At 35.2% G+C, this 22451-nt stretch overlaps 1 protein-coding gene and 1 non-coding gene across 19 annotated transcripts in view; one reads left to right on the top strand and one right to left on the bottom strand.

Moving 5' to 3' along the window:
• Positions 1-22451, bottom strand: part of OXR1 (oxidation resistance 1) — a 490018-nt gene that overhangs the window by 16621 nt on the left and 450946 nt on the right. The window contains exon 1 of one of the 18 annotated variants that reach the window (XM_055287040.2): positions 11302-11573. The exons of 16 other annotated variants lie outside the window; for them this stretch is intronic. In XM_055287040.2, the coding sequence (XP_055143015.1) occupies positions 11302-11367 (66 nt within the window). In that variant the 5' untranslated portion in view covers positions 11368-11573. Of the gene's footprint in view, positions 1-11301; positions 11574-22451 lie in introns of those variants that run through there. One more of the 18 variants, XM_055287041.2, reaches the window with a different exon arrangement.
• LOC129487058 (U7 small nuclear RNA) lies at positions 7787-7848 on the top strand. The gene has a single exon (XR_008659186.1). It is a non-coding gene; the product is annotated as a U7 small nuclear RNA (small nuclear RNA).

Genomic DNA, 22451 nt, shown 5'->3' with positions numbered 1-22451 from the left:
TAGTGCCCAGAACATATTAATGAGAGCTACTATTATTAATATGACTTTTACTTGATTACTTTTCACCAACTACCCTGAGGACTAAATGATAATGGCTGAAGAGCCTCCTTATTTATTTTTGGTTTTTATTTTTGAATGAGAATATTTCAGGTTTGACACCTCAACTATTTTTAACATTTTGATTATTCTGAATTTAATTTTTATATTTCAGTATTAGATAAAAATAATGAAGGACTTTCAATTAAGAACAATAGGATTTCAATAAAGATTAAAGAAAAATCAGGTACTAAAAATAAAAAACATCATGGGCTTGCTTTTCTATGCCCAGCAAAACAGGTCTCTAGAAATATTTAATGGCCAATTATATTTTTCTTTCTTTTTTCATGGCCTTCAATCCAATAGTCTCCTAGACAAGGATTCTCAGAAATAACTTATCTAATCCTCTGCTTTCCTTCTATCCCTCCAGTTAACAATGATCTTATACCTACATTCTAAAACTCCTTCATTTACTGTAGGAAAAACACTTCCTGGGTGGAAGTGAAATTAAATTATGCTTACAAAAGAGATCAGTCATAACCTAATTGTATCAGCATTGCTGAGAGTAGGGGTTACTAATAAGAGAACAATAAACTGCCATCATAAGGCTAAGCTTATCTTAATAACACTTGATAAAGTCATAGTTTCTTTCATGTCACAAATCTACTTTTTCAGATTTATTTTTTTCAATTTTATTTTTTTCTAGTACTTAAAAACTTTCTGCTTCCTTAACCTTAAACACTTACTCATGCCCTGATGGGTGAGGATACAGAAAACTGTAAGAAAAAAAAAAAAAGGTCTGTAAGTTAATAGAAAAAAGAGATTTGAATTTGAGTACAGAAGTATACTTCCTTCTCTCAAAATAAAGGGATAAAAGAGCTATATATTCCCAGTATATATGAGGAAACTGGAATTAGTCTTACATTAATTTTTACACCCTTGGTAAAACATACTCCATGTATACAATTTATTACTTTATCCAAAAGATTAAACCTAAATAAAAAATGGATACATTTCTCCAAAATATCCCTTATCACGCTCTGAATTATTAGGAGTAAACAGTTGAGAAAACCAAGACCTTCCAATTAAAAGTGCATTCACTGGCTAAAAAAATCGTTTCTTGAGGAATAAAGTATTTGGCTATACTGCTAAGTCCTATCTGTAGGAACTAAGTACCATGACCTATACTCTGCAGAATTAAATGCCACTCTCTAGTCTTTTCAGTCTTTGACAAAGGACCCTCACACAGAGAAAGTATTTTCCTAATAAGCCTTTACTTCTACAGAATTACCAATGGAAAGGCAGGGGTAAATCCACCCATCACTATTACAAATGGACTAACAAAAACAGAGACTAGAGAAAATTCACAGTTGCTGCCAATCCCATGAACAAGAACACATTCATTTCTTAGATATAAAGAACAATACCTTAAGGATGTTCCAGTGTTTCCCCAAGATTACTCCAAAACAAACCCCAAATCTCCCTTCCTTCAACTGTCTTGCACACTAACAAAAATCTGCTAGTTATATGTCAATGTGCCATTTTTACTACTTTCTCAGTAAATGGAAATGCAAGAGAAAAAGAAATACTATCTAATCAATGCCACGTATACTTATTTTGGTCCCAAAAAATATGTTAAAGAAGGAAATATAATTCTGAGCTTCTGTATCAAACAAAAAGAGCATACAATAGCATCCTTGAAGTCACATAAGCCGTTGTTCTACTACATCTCATCATATATTAACAGTCTTTATTACAAAATAAGACCTGAATTATGTTAAACTTTGCCCCATTTTGCCCAAATTAAAACTATTGCTTTCAAAATAGCATTCCATTTTGAGACCAGCCTGGGCAACATGGAGAAATCTCGTCTCTACAAAAAATACAAAAAATTAGCCGGGCCTGGTGGCATGGAAGGATCTACTGAGCCCAGGAGGTTGAGGCTGCAGTGAGCCAAGATCAAGCCACTGCACTCCATCCTGGGCAACAGAGCAAAATTCTGTCTTAAAAAAAAAAAAAAAAATCCAGAATTAATTCTATTAGTGAAGTTTGATTTGAAAAAATCTGCATTTAAAATCACTTCCTGTCTTTCATCAATACTGGGAAAAGGAAAAAAAAGGAAGGAAGAGGGGAGCCATATCCCCATATCCATTTTTTTTTTTTTTTTTTTTTTTTGAGACAGAGTCTCCCTCTGTCACTCAGGCTGGAGTGCAGTGGCACAATCTCGGCTCACTGCAACCTCTGCCTCCTGAGTTCAAGTGATTCTTCTGCCTCAGCCTCCCAAGTAGCTGGGACTACAGACGTGTGCTGGGACTACAGGTGTGTGCCACCATGCCCGGCTAATTTTTGTATTTTTTGTAGAGACGGGGTTTCACCATATAAACTACACTAAAAAAATGTATATTACAAATTCTAGGGGAACCATTTTTAAAAGTTTTTTAAAAAAGTATAACTGAGATGCTAAGAGATGAAAGAATATGGAATCAAATTAAATCTGAAGCACAGGAAAATAAAATTAGAGCAGAAATCAATAGATTAAAAACAAAAGGCCGGGCGCGGTGGCTCACGCTTGTAATCCCAGCACTTTGGGAGGCCGAGGCGGGCGGATCACGAGGTCAGGAGATCGAGACCATGGTGAAACCCCGTCTCTACTAAAAATACAAAAAATTAGCCGGGCGTGGTGGCGGGCGCCTGTAGTCCCAGCTACTCGGAGAGGCTGAGGCAGGAGAATGGCGTGAACCCGGGAGGCGGAGCTTGCAGTGAGCCGAGATTGCGCCACTGCACTCCAGCCTGGGCGACAGAGCAAGACTCCGTCTCAAAAAAAAAAAAAAAAAAAAAAAAAAAAAAAATCAATAGAAAAACAGCAATGGAACCAGAAACCAGTTTTGTAATCTTTCAAAAGGTCAATAAAATTGATAAACCTCTACCCCTAGCCAGGACAGAAGAGAGTGAGAGAATAAATATCAGAAATGAAGAGGGGCCATCATTACTGATCCTGTGGATACTAAAAGAATAATGAAGAAATACTATAAACTGTACACTCATTAATTTGATAATCTAGATAAAGCAAACCAATTCCTTGAAAGACACAAACCACCAAAAGTCACACAAGAAGAAACAGGTAATGCATGCCTATTATCTCAGCTACTCAGGAGGCTGAGGTGAGAGGATCACTTGAGCCTATGAGTTCAAGACCAGCCCAGGCAACATAGCAAAACTCCAACTCAAAAAAAGAAAGAAAGATATGTATTTAAATAATTAATCAATAATTAATAACCTCCTAAAACAGAAAGCACAAGGCCCAGATAGACTCACTGATGAATACTACCAAACATTTACGAAGAAATTATACAAACTCTCCACAATCTCTTCCAGAAAACAGAAGCAGAGGGAATACTTCTTAACTAATTCTGTGAGGACAGCATTACTCTAATAGAAATAAAAACTTTACAAGAAAGAAAAACTACAGGCAATTATCTCTCATTAATATACATGCAAAAATTCTCAACAAAACACTAGCAAACTGAATTAAGCAATGTACAAGTGTACAGAATTATACACAACGACCAAGTAGAACTTATCCCACCTACGTAAGACTGGTACAACCTTGAAAATCAATTGATGTAATCTACTACATCAACATGGTAAAGAAGAAAAATCATGTGATCTTATCAACAGATACAAAAAAAGCACTAGTCAAAATCCAGCACTAATAAAAATGCTCAGGAAGTTAGGAATAAAGAAGAACTCCCTCAACCGGATAAAGAACATGTATTAAAAAAATCCAGTTAATACAACACATAATAGTGAGAAACAAGACCCTTTCACACTAAGACTGGGAGCAAGAAAAGGATATCTCTTGTCAGTACTCTTACCTGACATTATGCAGGAAGTCCTAGCTAATGCAATAAGACAAAGTTATATAAATTAAATTTAAAGAAAATTAAAGTTATATAAATAGGAAAGAAAGAGATAAAACTGTCTTTGTTAGCAGATGACATGATTGTTGGTATAAAAAATCCCAAAGAATCAACCAAAACTCTACTGGAATAAGTGATCATGGCAGGCTTTCAGAGTGCAAGATTAATATGCAAAAGTCAATGTTCTTTCTATATATCAGCAATGAAAACTTGGAATTTGAAAGTTAAAAAGAATACCATTTATATTAGCATAATGTAAATGAAATGCATATAATTCTAACAAAATACATAGAGATCTACGTGAAAAAAAGTAGAAAACTGTGACGAATAAAAGATTTAAATACATATCCCACATTCATAGATAGGAAGGCTCAATATTGTCAAGCTGTCAGTTCTTCCCAACTTGATGTATAGATCCAATACAATTTCAATCAAAATTCTACCAGGTTATTTTGTAGATACAGGCAAATTGATTCTAAAATTTATAGAAAAAGTTTATATGCAAAGACACAGAATAGCCAAGATAGCAATGAAGAAAAAGAACAAAGTTGGAAGATTGACACTACTCAACTTCAAGACTTATTATACTATAAAGCTACAGTAATCAATACATCATGGTTTTGGCAAAGAACTGACAAATAGATCAATGATACACAATAAAATACTCAGAAATATCCCACATAAATAAGGTCAACTGACTTTTAACAAAGGAGTAAAGACAATTCAGAGGAGAGATAATGGTCTTTACCCCAATAGTATTGGAACAACTGGATATCCACCTGCAGAACAGTCAATTGAGACAAAGTCTTTATACCAAATGGACTACAGAGGAAAACACAAAACTATGAATCTCCTAGAAAATAACACAGGAAAAAAATCTTGGTGACCTTAAGTCTGAAGGTGCATTTTTAGATAAAATACCACAAGTACAATCCATGAAAAAGAAAATTATTAAGTTGAATTTCACTAAAATTAAAAATTTCTACTGTGTGAAAGACACTGTCAAGAGAATGAAAAAGACAAGCTACAGACTAGGAGAAAATCTCTGCAACATATATAAATGATAAAGGACTGTTATCCAAAATTTATGAAGGAATACAGATAGGAAGGAAAGAGACCAAATGGTCTGTTCTATCTCTATGTTTATGTAAAACATAACAATAAGATATCAAACAACCTGATTAAAATATGGACAAAAGATATGAATAAACATCTCATTAAAGAAGATACACAAATGGAAAATAAGACTATGAAAGGATGCTCACTATGATATGTCACCAGTGAAATGCAAATTAAAATAAGATAGAGATATCACTACACATCTATTTAAATAAAAGCTAAAATCCAAAGCACTGACAACAGCAAATGTCAGCAGGGATGTGGAGAACAGGAGAACATTTGTTGTGGATGCCATGCAAAATGGGTACAGCCAGATGAAAGACAGTTTGGCAGTTTCTTTTTCTTTCTTTCTTTTCTTTTTACTTTCTTTGTTTCTTATCTTTTTTCTTTTTCTTTTTTTTTATTTTTATTTTTATTTTTTTATTATTATACTTTAGGTTTTAGGGTACATGTGCACAATGTGCAGGTTTGTTACATATGTATCCATGTGCCATGTTGTTTTGCTGCACCCATTAACTCGTCATTTAGCATTAGGTATATCTTCTAATGCTGTCCCTCCCCACTCCCCCCACCCCACAACAGTCCCTGGAGTGTGATGTTCCCCTTCCTGTGTCCATGAGTTCTCATTGTTTTTTTTAGAGACAAGGTCTTACTATGTTGCTCTGGCTGATCTCAAACTCCTCCCACTTCAGCCTCCTAAAGTGTTGACATTGCAGGCATGTGTCACCACACTGGCCTAGCAAACACACCCTTAATATAGGATAGAGTAATCATGTTACTTGGCATTTATGAGTTGAAAACTTATGTCCACACAAAATCTACATCTAAAAGTTTGTAATAGTTTCTTTTCGTAAGTGCCAAAAGGTGGAAGAAAGCAAAATGTCCTTTACCAGGTGAATGGGTAAAGAAGTGGATAAAACCATAAAATAGAATATTATTCAGCAATAAAAAGAAATGAGCTGTCAAGCCAAAAAGACATGAAGGAGTCTTAAATGAAAATTGCTAAGCAACCTCCACCTCCTGGGTTCAAGTGATTCTCTTGCCTCAGCCTCCTGAGTGCCTGGGACTACAGGCACGTGCCACCACACCCGGCTAATTTTTTGTATTTTTAGTAGAGCAGGGTTTCGCCATGTTGGCCAGGATGGTCTCGATCTCCTGACCTTGTGATCCACCTGCTTCGGCCTCCCAGGGTGCTGGGATTACAGGCGTGAGCCACCGCGCGCAGCCTGGAAATTACGTTTAATCACCCAATGTAATTGTTTCAGCTTTCAAAGCCTTGGTTTCTACATAAGCAGTGGTTCTCAACCTTGATTGTAGATTAGAATCACCTAGAGAGCCAACCTCCAGAGACTGATTTAACTGCTCAGGGTGCAGGCAAGGCATAGGCTACTCCAGTGATTCTCATATCCAGCCAAAGTTGAAAACCAACTGTCAAAGTCTTTAGAAATATCCTATGTTCGGTTTCTATAAAGAAAAAACAAAGATTTTATTTCAAAGAGTTCATTATTTCACTATTCAAAAATTTCTAAGTAGGTGTTCAAAATCACCCTCATATTGAGGCTATAAAAGAGTCAAAAGAGAATTTGTTAGGAAGGTTTATTTGGAAACAGTTGTTCTTTGACTCTCATCCCTAGAATGGAGAGAGAAAGAATATCTGCCCCTTCACCTTAGTTAAGAGAGAGAGGCTTCAGCAGTACTACTTAGAGAGTTTTATGTTCATTCTACTAGCCAGGGAGACACAGTGGACTGGTATCTGACCACTGGAAAATTGTGAAGGCAGAGGTAGACTCACTAACTACTCCAGTGCTGGAAAGCAAGAAGTTAGCTGCTTTGGGGTGGGCCTGTACTTCCAGTTGGTCAGGGCAATGGATGCCTATGCCGACTGCGCAGGGCAGCCCTGGAGGCTGATTCCCTATGTCCTTTCAGTAGCCTGGTAAGGAGCTGGCTCACCAGATCTGAGTTCACTCAATAGGAAAACAGGCTAAAACATGAAAACTGATCTCAGAAGTTGCTTCTTTCTAATAAAGCCTGTTTCCAATTAAAAAAAAAAAATTGCTAAGTGAAAGAAGCCAATTTGAAAAGGCTACATACTGTATGATTCCAACTATATGACACAAAACGCAAAACAGTGGAAAGACCGGTGGGTGCCAGGCGTTCACTGGAAGGGAATGAGTGATAAATAGCTGCGGCACAGGGAATTTTTAGGGCAGTAAAATTATACCATGTGATTCTACAACTAGATACATGTCATTATACACTTGTCAAAACCCACAGAATATACAACTCAAAGAATGAACCCTAATGTAAACCATAGACTCTGCATGACAATATATCAATATTAGTTCATACACTGTAACATACATCACACTAATGTCATATGTGAATAACAGGGAAAACCATGTTTTGGGGAAAAGAGAGTATACGGAAATTATACCTTCCATTCAGTTTTTCTGTAAACCTAATACTGATCTAAAAAATTAAATCTATTATAATTTTAAAAAGTTAGGGGGATAATAAAACCAAAAATCCAGAGAGGTAGTTACCAATATGAGGGTGACATAAGATGAGATGAGAAAAAACACACAGACAGATGCAGCTACATTAGTGATGTTCTAGTTCTAATATTGGGTAGTGGTACATCACAGATGTTCATTTTACTATTATGCCTCATAACTTGTATACATAAGATATATGCTTTTCAACTACTGAGTCAGTGTTACAGCTCTCTTAGAATTTATCTAGCAGGTTTTCTGGTCTTCACTGGAAAGCCCCCTATGCTATTAGATTTCTTTAAATGAAAAATAAAAAACAATTGAGTCAAATAAATTAAGAAAAAATAGTCTACATTGAATATATGTGTATACTTTTTTCAACTAGGTTGTGACTGGAGAGCAGAAGATGTTTCACTTCCATAAGACATACATAAATACTGGTTAATAAATGTCTTATGACTATCTACTATAGATAGGCAGCATAATATTGAAGAATACTGGCTTTGGTTTTAGACTGCTACCTTAATTTTGATTCTGATTTTTATTAGTTTGGTGAACTTAGGGAGCCTCAACCAGAAATCTCCATTTCTGATTCTTCAAGTGGAAATGCTTGTACATTTTATGAGAAATAAATAATATGTATAAAGTATATATAAAATAGGTTCTGATACATTAAATATACGAAATAAATAATTCTCTTCCTCTTGTTATATTCTGAAGATTTTTGAGGGCAAGTATGGCAAAGAGTTTAAGGGCATCAGCTAGAGCCAGAACGCCTAGCTTAAAAAATCAGCTCTGACTTGCACTAGTTGTAGTATGATTGCTATGTCCCTGTTTTTTCACTTGTAAAATGGAGATGATGAAGTAATATTCCACAGGGTTGTGAGGATTAAATAAGGTAACTCATATTAAGTGTTTAGAACAATATTTGGTATACACTGTCAGTACAAGTAATTATTTTTATCATTATAGTTATTATCTCATGCTGAAGTCACTGGAAAGATTTTTACATTTAAATTAGCTCTTCCTAAAAATCCACCTGTCGGCTAATTCTTGAACAGATGCAAATAATTCGACATACAAACTTTTCTCCTGTGTTTTCATATATGAAAGCCTAAACTTAAAAAAAGTCTGTTCATATATGATGGCCTAAACTAAGAAAATGGTGATGAAATTAGTGACTACTGATAAAGGTAATAAAACAATGATGCTATTTAATGACTTGTGACTTTAAGACTAAATCCTTATTATAAAATGGGCTTATAATTTCAAGTAAATTACAATTTATTGACAGACACTAACAAGGTAGAGTATGGCACATGAATATACCAAATACATGAATAGCTTCAAATAAATGAATGATTAAAGTTTAAGTTATCAGAATAAACTATAAAACGGCCTTTAAAAAAATAAAAGATAACAAAACTTAAGCATGCTTGATCAATATGGTTCTCATCGAAGCTAACTGGCAAAAGGTGAATTTCATGCCATGTATTTGGTTACAAGTGTATGCTACTTATTAGTTATTAATGTATTTGAGATGTAAATTAACTCATTTATAAAACAAAACAATCTGGTTAACACACAGGGTTACTGTAAGGTCACGTGATACTATATACATAGGCATTTGGAAAATTGTCAAGGTATCTATAGATACCTCAGTGATAATCTCTCTTACAGAGGTAGTAATAATATGGCCATATTATTTGTTGGGTAAAGACGAAGAATTCTAAAAAGCTACACATTACAAACTCCAAAAAGTCAAATTTCATTTGCTCTGAAATACTGGTTATTCTCTTAGAATTTTTTTTTTTTTTTTTTTTTTTTTTCAGTTTAAAAGCATAAGAGCCCCTTGTCAGGCAAAATCTTACAGGGATCTCAATCTACAAAGCAGGTAAAAGAACTGCTAATCCTTTACATCCCAATTTTCTTAAGAGCTGCCTGCCCTACAGCTCCTAGAATATCTGCTTTAAAGCAAAGAAAACAACTAGAAAACTGGGACTTCAGCTTGTCTACACATCAAAACACATCATATTGTACTATTTCAGAAAAACTTCAAAGTCATCCTGGTGAACTACAACATGTGCTAGGGTCAAGCTGTCTCTGTACTACATGACAACTTAGTTCAGTGACCACTCCAGGCTTCAACTAGTCTTCAAAATGGGAAATAATTCTACTAAACTTTCAGGGTTACTGTGAGGGTTCAATTAAATAACATATACGTATGGGCAGAGCTAATGACCAATGAGTAGGAAGCATTCTTGCTCAGGCATGAAATAAAGTATCTGACAAAATTATATAGCCTCCCATAAGAATGAACAGAACTTGGCTGGGTGCAGTGGCCTGGAATCCTAACACTATGGGAGGCCGAGGCGGGTAGATCTCCTGAGCTGAGCTCAGGAGTTCAAGTCCAGCCTGGGCAACAAGGTGAAACCTAGTCTCTATAAAAAATACAAAAAAATTAGTGGGTCGTGGTGGTGCATGCTTGCAGTCCCAGCTACCTGGGAGGCTGAGGCAGGAAGATCACTTGAGCCCAGGAGGCGGAAGTTGAAGTGAGCCAAAATCCCGCCAATGCATTCCAATCTGGGTGACAAGGTGAGACCCTGTCTCAAAAATAAAAATAAAAATAAAGAATGAACAGGACTTGGACGTGGTGACTGTAATAAGTGTAAGTGTTTGATACACATTAATTAGATTGACCTATAAATTTCAGAATACCCACAATTTATTTTGCTTGTATTTGTAATAAACTGTATTGAAGTCTTTGCAAACTAAGAATAAATGATTATTCAAATTTCAAATCAAAAAAATGTATGAATAGCTTCATTGTTCTTGGTTTAAAAAAAAACAACGGTGTTAACTGATTTATCTGGTAAATCTAATCACAAATTTTAAAAATTCAATCACTTCAGGTGCCTAAACCCCTCTGTGCGGATGTAACATATAAATGAATTTTGAAATTACAATTAAAAATAACACCTATTAAAATTTTAATATTTTGACACACTTAACATTTAAGGGAGGCAAGCTGCTTTGGGGGCATCTTCCAACGTCCTTATTGGATTTTAAATCATCTACAATTATAGTAAAAATAAAATAAACATTCATAAGCAAAATATAATCCCAAATTACCACAGAAAGAGCAATGGACAATACATTTTATAACAATGTACACATACAGAAACATAAATCAAATTCTTACAACAGTATGGTTGACTGAATTTCCTTACTAGGATATCATTTAAAGATTTGTATTAGGTAGCAATGCCTGAAAACTTTTTGAATAGCTTAAAAAACCTTTTAGTCAGATTCTTAAAATTATACCCTTAAATAAACAATATTATAAAAGAATCTGGCTTGAGATCCAGTCAATAATTAATTTACTCTGTTCTATTCAATTTATTTTCAAGCAAGAGAAAATTCTGAATATTTTTCTACAAAGTTAAGCTAAAATAAAAAACATTAAGGCAGCAATTAAGATTTGGTATCTTCCTGTTGGTGTAGAACATACAAAACACTTAATATGAAACAAAATTACAGTCCCTTATTAATTTCCCTTTTTGAAGATACTCGGAATTAACAGAAACAACTTCAAGGTACTTTGTACAATCATAAAATTTTGCATTCTATAAATATCCTCTATGCTTAAACTTTCAGAAATTGTATAATTTTTCATAATGTCACCATGAAAAGACTAGTATATATACAAATTAAAATAATTGACTAAGATTTACCAGAGTGTATTTATGATTAATTGGTTGATGTCTTCTCCCTTTTTTCCCATACCAGAGACGAGACATTTCCTTTCCAGGGCAAATTAAGTTACATAAAATCACGTAAGACCTGTTTTCAAAAGCATTCTTCCTCTGTCAAAGATAAATTTCCAGCACTAGAGCCTTACTACAGTGACAAAACAGTTTGCTAGAGACAAAGATTTGATTGACAAGAGAGAGAGCTAATCACTAAGTAGTATCCATAGCAATGATAGTCCTGAGTGGAGGCTGTAAAGCTGGGGAGGGAAGAGAGAATTTCCCATGCTTAAGTTTGGTTGCACTGTACCCAAATGTGCAAAGAAAGGGCTCAAAACTTTAAAGATACAGAGCCTATATTTCCAAACATCAGTACATGAAGAAATATACTAAAAGTAACCCAGTAACAAAAAAGTAGTAAATATAATTTCCAGAGTCTCTCAAAGCACATGAATGATTTTAATGAACATTTTGTTGTTTGTTCATATAGTCATAAAATTATGTTCCTTACTTACAGCTAACAGTACTATAAAATTCTATCTTTTATGTGAACATTTTTTAAGCAATAAGATGCCTTTTGTGGACTCTTCCACCCTAAAATTTTACAGAATGACTATGTAAAAACCAAGCCAATGTGCTACAAATAAATCCTACACAAATCTTCAAAGTGACCTGAAAATTCCTTTGCCTGTTACAGTCTGTTTTCAAATTGCGTTTTCTAACATCTAATTTCTTGAAAAGGTAGTTATATTCACTATGCCTACATATACTTCACTAACCAGTGATATTTTGAATATAAGCAAAGAAGTGAATTTTTTAAAGATTAAATATAAACTACAAATATATATAAACTAAAACTATCTAGAATTCAGTTTTAATTAGAGTATCAGTATCATGATGATACATTTGAAAATTTCTTCCATTTTAAGGTAAAGCAGCTCCTTCCACTTCACTTTGTTGTATGTACACATGATGCCAGCTTTTCACACACACACTACCTTTCTAACACGCAATACTGCATCCCAACCAAAACCCCACTCCCATCTCCTTCCTCCACATTCCAGCATGCTCTCACACAGGGCACAGCACACCCCACAGTAACACCCTACCTCCCCCACATACCAGCCATTTCCCCTATTCCTCTCATTCAGCCCCACTACATTTACCCTAAAATCTCTCCCACAGTCCCTCATAGGCACACCATCATTATCTTCACACCAGGCTTAAAGTTCTCTTCTACATACAATGCATTGTGGTCACACTCCACCCCTCCATCACAGACTCTCCTAACAACCATCAGCAATATTATATAATTTGGTGGTGGTGGTGGTGGCGGAAGCAGCATTTTGAAAGCTTGTCATAACTTCCAGCTACATTTTGTAAAATAACAAATATGATGTGTGTTCCAAAATGAGGTTTAAATGAGGTATTAAAAACAAAACCAAAAACCACCAAGCATGGCATAGTCTATTCTGTTGGTTGCCTATTCAATATCCACCCTTACACCTCCTTCCTAAAGTGGCCTTGATTTTGCTCAGGTATCCTTCCAGCCATGTGTTTCTGAGGAGGCTGGCTCTCATCTCTGGACAGAATTAGTCATTAGAGACCTAAATCAGTGGCTTTCAAGTTTTAGCCAGCATCAAAATCACCTGGAGTATTTGTTATACCAGAGTGCTGGGCTCCAACAACGGTTTCCAATTAATCAGACTCAAATGGGGTCTGAGAATTTGCATTTCTAACAAATTCCCACGTGCTGCTGCTGCTGATGGTCTGGGAACTACACTTCGAGAAACAACAGGTTTAAGCTATTCTGAGTGTGGTTTTCTGTTTCTCGAAGTCATCCAAATTAATAAATACAGTGTCAGGCAAACATAAAATGAGCTCAGTAAGTCTCCTTCTTGCCCTTTCTGTTTTTGTAGTATTTACAACACATATTGCTAAGTCATTTAAATTTGCCTAGATATCCAAGAGTTTGAAGCAGATGTCAATTGTTATTATTATAACATGATGGGATATCAAACAAAGCACTTTTGAAAACACTACCAGTTTACAAGTTGAACATAATCTGTTCTCATAATTCAGATATTCAATTTAATAATCCTTTTCCTTTACTTTATTCGAACTGAAGTTATTAAATTACCTTATATCTCTTCCTATTTGAGTTGGGAATGGTATGATAGAAGCTATAATGTATAATTTACCCTACTCACTATTTATTATTTTATGCCAGGTGAGGTGGCTGTAATCCCAGTGCTTTGGGAGGCTGAGGCAGGAGGATTACTTGAGCCTAGAAGATTGAGACCAGCCTGGGCAACACAGCAAGACTCTATCTCTACAAAATAAAAAAAAATTGGCTGGATGAGGTGGCACATGCCTGTAGTCCCATCTACTGAGGAAGATGAGGCAGGAGGACCTCTTGAGCCCAGGAGTTCGAGGATGCAGTGAGCTGTGAGTGTGCCATTGCATTCCAGCCTGGGCAACACAGCAAGACCCTTTCTCAAAAAATAATAATAAATTTAAAAATAAAGTAATATTTTAGAATTTTAATATTTAAAATCATAAACTAGTCTGTCACCCATACATCCTGCCTCTTCTGACAGTCTGTATTAGAGGGTTTTTTTTTTTTTTTTTTGAGATGCAGTATTGCTCTGTTGCGCAGGCTGAAGTGCAATGATGTGATCTCTGCTCACTGTAACCTCTGCCTCCTGGGTTCAAGTGATTATCCTGCCTCAGAGTCCTATCACAGGTGTGCACCACCACACCCGGCTAATTTTTGTATTTCTTTTTTTTTTTTTTTGAGACAGAGTCTTGCTCTGTCACCCAGGCTGGAGTGCAGTGGCATGATCTCGGCTCACTGCAAGCTTCGCCTCCTGGGTTCATGCCATTCTCCTGCCTCAGCCTCCTAAGTAGCTGGGACTACAGGCATCCACCACCACACCTGGCTATTATTTTTTATATTCTTAGTAGAGACGGGGTTTCACCGTGTTAGCCAGGATGGTCTCAATCTCCTGACCTCATGATCCGCCCGCCTCGGCCTCCCAAAGTGCTGGGATTAGAGGCATAAGCCACTGCACCTGGCCTAATTTTTGTATTTTTAATAGAGATGGGGTTTCACCATATTGGCCAGGCTGGTCTCGAACTCCTGACCTCAGGTGATCTGCATGCCTTGACCTTCCAAAACGCTGGGATTACAGGTGTGAGCCACCACGCCTGGCCTAGATAAAGATTTTTAATTGAAATGTTATAGCTCATAACTTTGGGCTAGCAATTGAAGAATATTTTTAACAGAGAAAGCAAAACACTAGTTCAAAACTCTCCTGAGGTCGATAACAACTTTAAGATAACATAATCAGTAGTCAAAACAGACCATATTAGGCATAAAACCTGGGTGCCAAATGCTAATAAAAGAAAACATATAAATAGTCTATAAAACATATAAATAACTATACAGGTTCTCAACACAGAAATATAGTCATATACCACATAATGACAGGGATATGTTCTGAGAAATGCATCTTTAAGCAATTTCGTTTTGTGAACATCACAGTGTGTACTTACATAAACCTAAATGCAATAGTCTACCATATAACTAGGTTATACGGTATGGCCTATTACTTCTAGGCCATAACATATAGCACGTTACTGTACTGAATACTATAGGTGACTGTAACACAGTGATAAGGATTTGTGTATCAAAATATATCTAAACATAGAGAGGGTAATGCATTGTACTATGATGCTATGACATCACTAAGAGACAGCTCCATTATAATCTCAGGGGACCAACCAAAATGTCATTATGTGCTGCATGACCGTATTATGAAAGTCAGTACCTATCAACTAATAAATTCTAATTAAGTGTTTAATCCTTCTGATTTCTTTTTCAGATTTATTAAATTTCTTCTGGAGTTATAATTGGTAATATTATTTGACTATTCGATCAGTATTAAAAAAAGAATACTTAAAAAAATTCCCTTTATCTGAGAAATGTGATTTCTCAATGTAGTGACTTTAGACACAAAGAATTCCTTCACTTTTGGACAAAATTAATTCTATGTGGATTTTGCTGGCTAGACTGAGAAGAGATCATGAGGGTTTTGTGTGTTTAATATATTAACTCAGTTTTAATTTTGGTGTTACTTGTACCTTAATAATAATAAAAAACATATGTTTAATAAAATGAACACCAGAATACTCACTGCCTGTCAGCTTAGGAAATAAAATATTAACCAAACAAGGGAAGTCTCCTGATAAGGTGTTTCTTAAAAGTTGCAGCAATAACCACGGCTGTAGAAGTTTTCTGGGAAACCTAATGAATGATCTTGACCATAACTCTACTTAATGACAGCTGTGAAAACAGAACTGGCTCCACAAGGCAATCACCACATAGTAGTGAAAAACCAAATCCAACAATGACATAATGTGATAAATGTTATGGCTTACAATGCTAAGAACGGGTTACATATTTTACACTTATATAATTAAAATGGACAGCACTAAATACTGAAGTCAAAATGGAAAGACTATAAATTATTTTAAAAACTAAGCTGAGAGGCAGATTCTAACATATTTTGAATAATGGTATAGAGGTTTATATAGTAAGTAGTTAACATATTTACATTTATACTTAAATAACCTAAATTTTAATTATTGAGAAAATGTGACTAATGTCATGTACCTTTAAAAATACACAAGTTGTTTCAAAACCCCAAAATTGTACAGAATGTCTTTTTATCAATATTTTGGCAAAGGTGAGAAGCAAGAGGGAAGCCAGAGCAATTTTATTCAAATATGAATCATTTTAAGAATGAAAAATACTGTTGCACACCCTATCAACACATAATCTTAGTAAATTCATTCTTAAAATTTAATCAAGTAAATGTGTGGGAGACTAAGTAAATCAAGTAAAGCTGATTTAATAAAACCAGTTTCTTAGTTGTTTTTATTTATCATCCTAGGAGAACTGGATATTTTAATTAGGTTTGGAGTATGAAAGATACTGAAGTACATGTGGTATAAAATTAGAGATGAAAAATTTTGGAAAGCTTTCCCTGCCAGCTTTTATCCCAAAAGGACTGGAAAAGTCAATCCATAGGAAAGGAACCAAAAAGCAATGTTAGCATAAAAAGCTCCACCTTTGAGGCCTGTGTGGTCAAGCAGCAAGACTGGCATACTGAACATGTGACACAATGAATCCTTGACTTTCAGAAAATTCTAGTATACAGCCTCTTGAAGTTGGTACTTGGGGTGGATGCTGATATTGTCCAGGGGTATGTAATGTCTCATGATAAATGATGGCAGGATAAAAGTGAGTCAACTTACAGTATTACCATTTTGACTTCATGATAAGAAATTCCAAATTCATCTTTATATTACAACAAATAAATTATAAAGCTGAATGAAAAGTTTTACCTGAATCTGAGCTTATTGTGGTGGTCACTCCTTTAAGCTATACTACTGGATCCTTAGGCACTTGCCAAATACATTAAATTTTAAAGGGTATTTGATGGACAAAGTTGAAGAAGACAAAGTTCAAAGATTATTGACTTACAGCCTGGTATGTTTTTTGATTTTCCTCTCCTTGTAGCATCTCTGAGTACACAATATGATGGAAGTCCTGTGGTATGTAAGGGAGCTATGACAACACTAATTGTATCTGCATGGCTGCCACTGAGGAGAAAATATGTTTTCTTAAAAATCAAGGCACAAAATGATTAAACAAACCTTTCTCCATAGTGAACCAAATTTATGTTTTTGATGCAGCAGCCCAGATGAAAGGAATATGAAAAATATTTCATATAACTTGCATGACGGGAACTCAAAAGCTGATCTATATTATAATCAATATAGTCTAAAGAATCTTCCAGTCTTAATATTGTATATGTTTAACACAACACCTGAAGTTGTGGCATGGTGGTATACTAGTTTTCCCACCTTGACTGCACAATGTAATTACCTAGGTAGCTTTAAACAACACTGATAACTAGGTCCTAGCCCCAATTATTCTGATTTAATTGGTCTGATTTGTGACCTTGGCAATGATATGTTTGAAAGCTCCCCATCATGATGCAAAGGTTCTGCCAATGTTGACTACTTGGTATGGTGGAAAAGGTATAGGCTCTGAATTAGTGATTAACCACTATGAGAATTTTAGCCAAATAAAAAACCAGCTTAAAGAAATTATCTGGGCCAGACGCGGTGGCTGACGCCTGTAATCTCAGCACTTTGGGAGGCTGAGGCAGGCGGATCATGAGAGCAGGAGATTGAGACCATCCTGGCTAACACGATGAAACTCCGTCTCTACTAAAAATACAAAAAAATTAGCTGGGCATGGTGGTGGGCGCCTGTAGTCCCAGCTGCTCGGGAAGCTGAGGCAGGAGAATGGCATGAATCCAGAAGGCAGAGCTTGCAGTGAGCCAAGATCGCACCACTGCACTCCACCCTGAGCAACAGAGGGAGACTCTATCTCAAAAAAATAAAATAAAGAAAAAATAAAAAAAGAAATTATCTGTAAAATAAGGATGATAATCTATACTTAAATGTATTGCTCTAGATCTATCAATCATTCAACTGGTAGAATAACACGTTAATAGACACTATGGGGATGCAAACAGCAAATTCCAGACTGTGTGACATTCTACAGAAAAAAAATCTGATTTCTTAAAAACTGAAATAAAAAAGCAAAGCAAAGCAATGAAGGATGAACCTACATTTAGAGAGACTTAAGAGATATTTTAGCTAACTGCAATATTTGAGAACTTAGTTGGATCGTGACTCAAAAGACAAATTGTAAAAATACATACTGTACATATTACATGTATTCTAAATATTTTTATGACATTTGAATAACTATGAACAATTGGAGAAAAGGAGGGACACAGAAGAAATAAGCTAATGAAGCTGAATGGTACATGTGAATTTGTTTTACTATTAATCTTTTATTTTTGTATATTTATTGAACAAAAGTGCGATCATCACGAAATAGCAGATGTCAATAGGCATTCTGCCTCATCTTCACCTCAGGACTTGCCTGACAATTTGTTAAAATGCCATTAGAGCACTTCCCTTTTCAGTGAAAAGGCATAAAAAAATCTGTATCAAAAAACAGAAAGTAGTATTTTTCACAGAACTGCAAAGCCCCACATCAAACAGTATCTTCACAACACTGCATATACTTATTGACTTCCTGTGTTGAATACTGGCAGAAATCAGGGGAAAGACTGTAATAAGTAGTTCCTTCTCGGTTATAAAATAAGGTTATCAGATCCCCAAAAGCAAAAATCATAATGCATATTTCTTTTATTTGGGTATCACACCAAAAACATAAGTTTGGTTCATTATGAAGAAAGGTTTCTTTAATCATTTTGTGCCTTGATTGTTTAAAAACATGCTTTCTTATCAAAAGCAGCCATGTTGATGCAATTAATTCAGGCATAGCTCCTTTTTTTTGTTTGTTTGTTTTTGAGGTGGAGTCTCGTTCTGTCACCCAGGCTACAGTGCAGTGGCATGATCTTGGCTCACTGCACGCTCCACCTCCCGGGTTCACGCCATTCTCCTGCCTCAGCCTTCCGAGTAGCTATGACTAGAGGCGCCCGCCACCACGCCTGGCTAATTTTTTTGTATTTTTAGTAGAGCAGGGTTTCATCGTGTTAGCCAGGATGGTCTCGAGCTCCTGACCTCGTGATCCACCTGCTTCGGCCTCCCAAAGTGCTGGGATTACAGGCATGAGCCACCACGCCTGGCCCACACCAAAGTACTCTTTATCATGTGGCATAAAAAGTGACACTACAAAAAGAGGAAATTCAGTCCTTTATACATCGTGAGTAGTAAGAATAGTATTTCTCAGGTCCTTCCTTTATCCAAATACTTAGGAACTGATTTATCATTAGGAACTTCTACTCCTGACCACCTTAAAATTTGGCTAAATTTTCTTTTTCTTAGTAAATATACGTTTCTGTCTGTCTTCAATAGGACTGACCTTCAATGTTCACATTTGGAAATTAAAATTTTTAAAAATATTACGGAATTTTTCCTGCTATCCCAAGTGTACATTTTAGTAATTTGGGGTGCCATAGTTTATGAATTCTTTTAACATATTTTAGGGTACTGATAGGAATAATATAAGATCTGAATAGAGTTCATAAAGTTAAACAGTTGAAGTACTAGGGAAAATAATTCTGAAACAAGATTAAAAGGGAAGACAACAAACATTTTCACACTATCGCAGTAAATAGAAAATGTTTCTTGTTTCCTTAAGCTTATTCTAACAAATAACTTTCTAACAGAGCTGTCCTAAAATGTGAAGTATTGCCCTTTGAGGTAATAAATTCCCTTTCACTGAATATGTTTAAACAGAACAAAAAAATATATAAATGACAGACTGTGGACTATTAGTTAAAATGTCCAGAATCTATGGCTTTATGAAAAAATATTTACTACAACCGATGTAAGAACTTATTTCAGGAAATAGAGCAATCTTGAAAGATTAGAAGCTTTATACCTTAATTTTAATCTATGCCCAAGTTTATCCATTAATAAATATTGAGAATGAACTATATGCCTATACAATTCTTAGTTCTGAAGCTATAATAGTGTATGAAATTGACAAATCCCTGCCTTATGACCCTTACACAGGGAAAGGGAGAAAAAAGTAAACAATAAGTTTACCAAATTTATCATATACAAACTTCCCCAGTCAAAGTATACACTTCTGGCTAGCAATATATTTCTGCTTGAGTAACAGTCAGGGATAATAAAGATCTTTTTTAAGTATCACTAAAGCAGAATAACAGTGAGCAGAGGTGTTAGTTTAAATCTAACTGATGCCCAAGTTGGTAGCCATAACAAGTTCATCCTAAATTCTAGGGCACCTATTCTCCATTCCTTTGTAGAACAAAAAAATAAAAAACATCACGGCACATTCTGAAGTACTACTGTTTTATAAAAGGGCTTTAACCAAATTCTTCCTGTTTTAGAATAAATCATGTTAACATTTAAAATTACTCTTTCACTTAAACAAGTACTCATTAGTTTAACAAACATTTTTATTTTATTTTATTTTTTTTTTGAGACGGAGTCTCACTCTGTTGCCCAGGCTGGAGGGCAGCAGCGTGATCTTGGCTCACTGCAATCTCTGCCTCCCAGGTTCAAGTGATTCTCCTGCCTCAGCCTCCTGAGCAACTGGGACTACAGGCACATGCTACCACGCCCAGCTAATTTTTGTATTTTTAGTAGAGACAGGGTTTTACCATATTGGCCAGGCTGGTCTCAAACTCCTGACCTCGTGATCCACCCTAGTTTAACAAACATTTTTTTAGGCACTTAGTAATCATGAGGCATAGACCTGCACTGTACAAAAGCAATATAATGTAAGATACAATTGTAAATTTTCTAGACACCACATTAAAAAAGTGAAATTAATTGTATTAATAGTTTATTTAACCTAATGTATTCAAAATTATCACTTCAACATTAATCAGTATAAACAAACAAGATGTTTACATTCTTTTTTCTTTCCATTCTAAGTCATTAAAATCCATTGTGTATTTCATACTACAGCTCATTTCAATTGAAACTGGCCACATTTTAAATGCTCAATGGTTACATGTGGCTAGTGGCTATAGGAAGTAGAATATTTTACACTACAGCACATCTCAATTCAGGCACTAAATTTTCATAGGAAATACGTGACCTTAATTAGATTTAGACTGATTTAGATCATATTTAGATTTCATGAAATTTACAGTTGAAAAAGTAGATCATATATCTAAGTTATTCCTAATATATTTAAAAATTGTCCAATAATGGAACCAAGTATCCGTTTTTAATTAATAATTAAAACTAAAAATGCAGTCCCTTAGTGGCATTAGATGCATTTCAAGTACTCAATAGCCACATATGGCTAGTGCTACCATACTAGATACTGCGGTAATATTTTCAGACAATGTAGCAAGGAGTTTCCAAAATTATTTTTGTATCTTCCATTTTCTTTTGAATTGCACCAATTCTGGTCAAAGGACTGGTGAGGAGACATTTATTTTTCCTTTAGAAATTATAACCTGCAGAGTCTTGCACAGAAACTGAGACAGTTCCTTTGAATCAAAATAGTCAATAATCTCTTATTTCCAAAGTTAAGTACTCCAACCCCAATGGAGAGAAAGCTCTCAATTCCCGTTCGTGACTGACAATTCTGCCATCCACCTTGCCACCCAAGCTGGAGGTAACTTTATGGTTACCAGGTTGTCACTGAATCCTGTGTAATTAGCTAGCTAATACCTTTTCTTCTAACTTTATTTCATCACCTTCCACTCTACCTTCAACTGTTGCTGCCTTAGTTACGTACATATCTTTGATCACCTGGGCTATTTTAAGTATCTTCTAAAGCTAATCTTAAAAACAAAGCTCAGGGACATATATGTATATATAATATATATATATAAAATATGTATATGTATTACATATGTATTATATATTATATATATATTTTACATATGTAATCACTCAAGTAACCACCACCGAGAGTAACATATAGAACATCCCCAGAACGCAATAAAGATCCCTCCTGTCCCTGACCCACCCTGTCACAGCCCAGTATCTAGTAGTGTGATGGATTTCTGACTAGTTTTGCCCTTTTGAACTTCGTGTAAATGAAATTACATAGTATATGCTCATGTGTCAGGCTTCTTTTACTGAACATATTATTTGTAAGATGCATCCATGTCGTTGCCTGTACCAGTAGACCTTTTTCATTGTTATTTGGAATTCTCTAAGTATTCAAAAGTGTATTCATCCATTCTCCTGCTAATGGGACTTTCCAATTTGAGGCCATTATGAATAAAGCTGGTATGAAGATTGATAATACTGGTTTAAGTATTAAAATAACCCAAAATACATGGTCAATATGTTCTTCTTTCCCTCCCTTATAATGGAGTCACAGTAGAAACTGATGCTGTATATACTACACAGAATGAAATTAGACACATTCCAAATCGGCTTGCATTTTAAACAAAAGACAAGCCATGTATACCTTCAATTACTATACATGTTAAGTGCACGCAAGATACATTCATATCACATTAACAGCCACAAACATCAACACCCAATGAATAACAAAATTTGATTACATTTATCACATT

Source organism: Symphalangus syndactylus, chromosome 7, assembly GCF_028878055.3.
Source record: "Symphalangus syndactylus isolate Jambi chromosome 7, NHGRI_mSymSyn1-v2.1_pri, whole genome shotgun sequence".
Taxonomy (NCBI): domain Eukaryota; kingdom Metazoa; phylum Chordata; class Mammalia; order Primates; family Hylobatidae; genus Symphalangus; species Symphalangus syndactylus.
The sequence above is the reverse complement of the archived record's forward strand: the minus strand, read 5'-3'. Positions and strand labels throughout refer to the sequence as shown.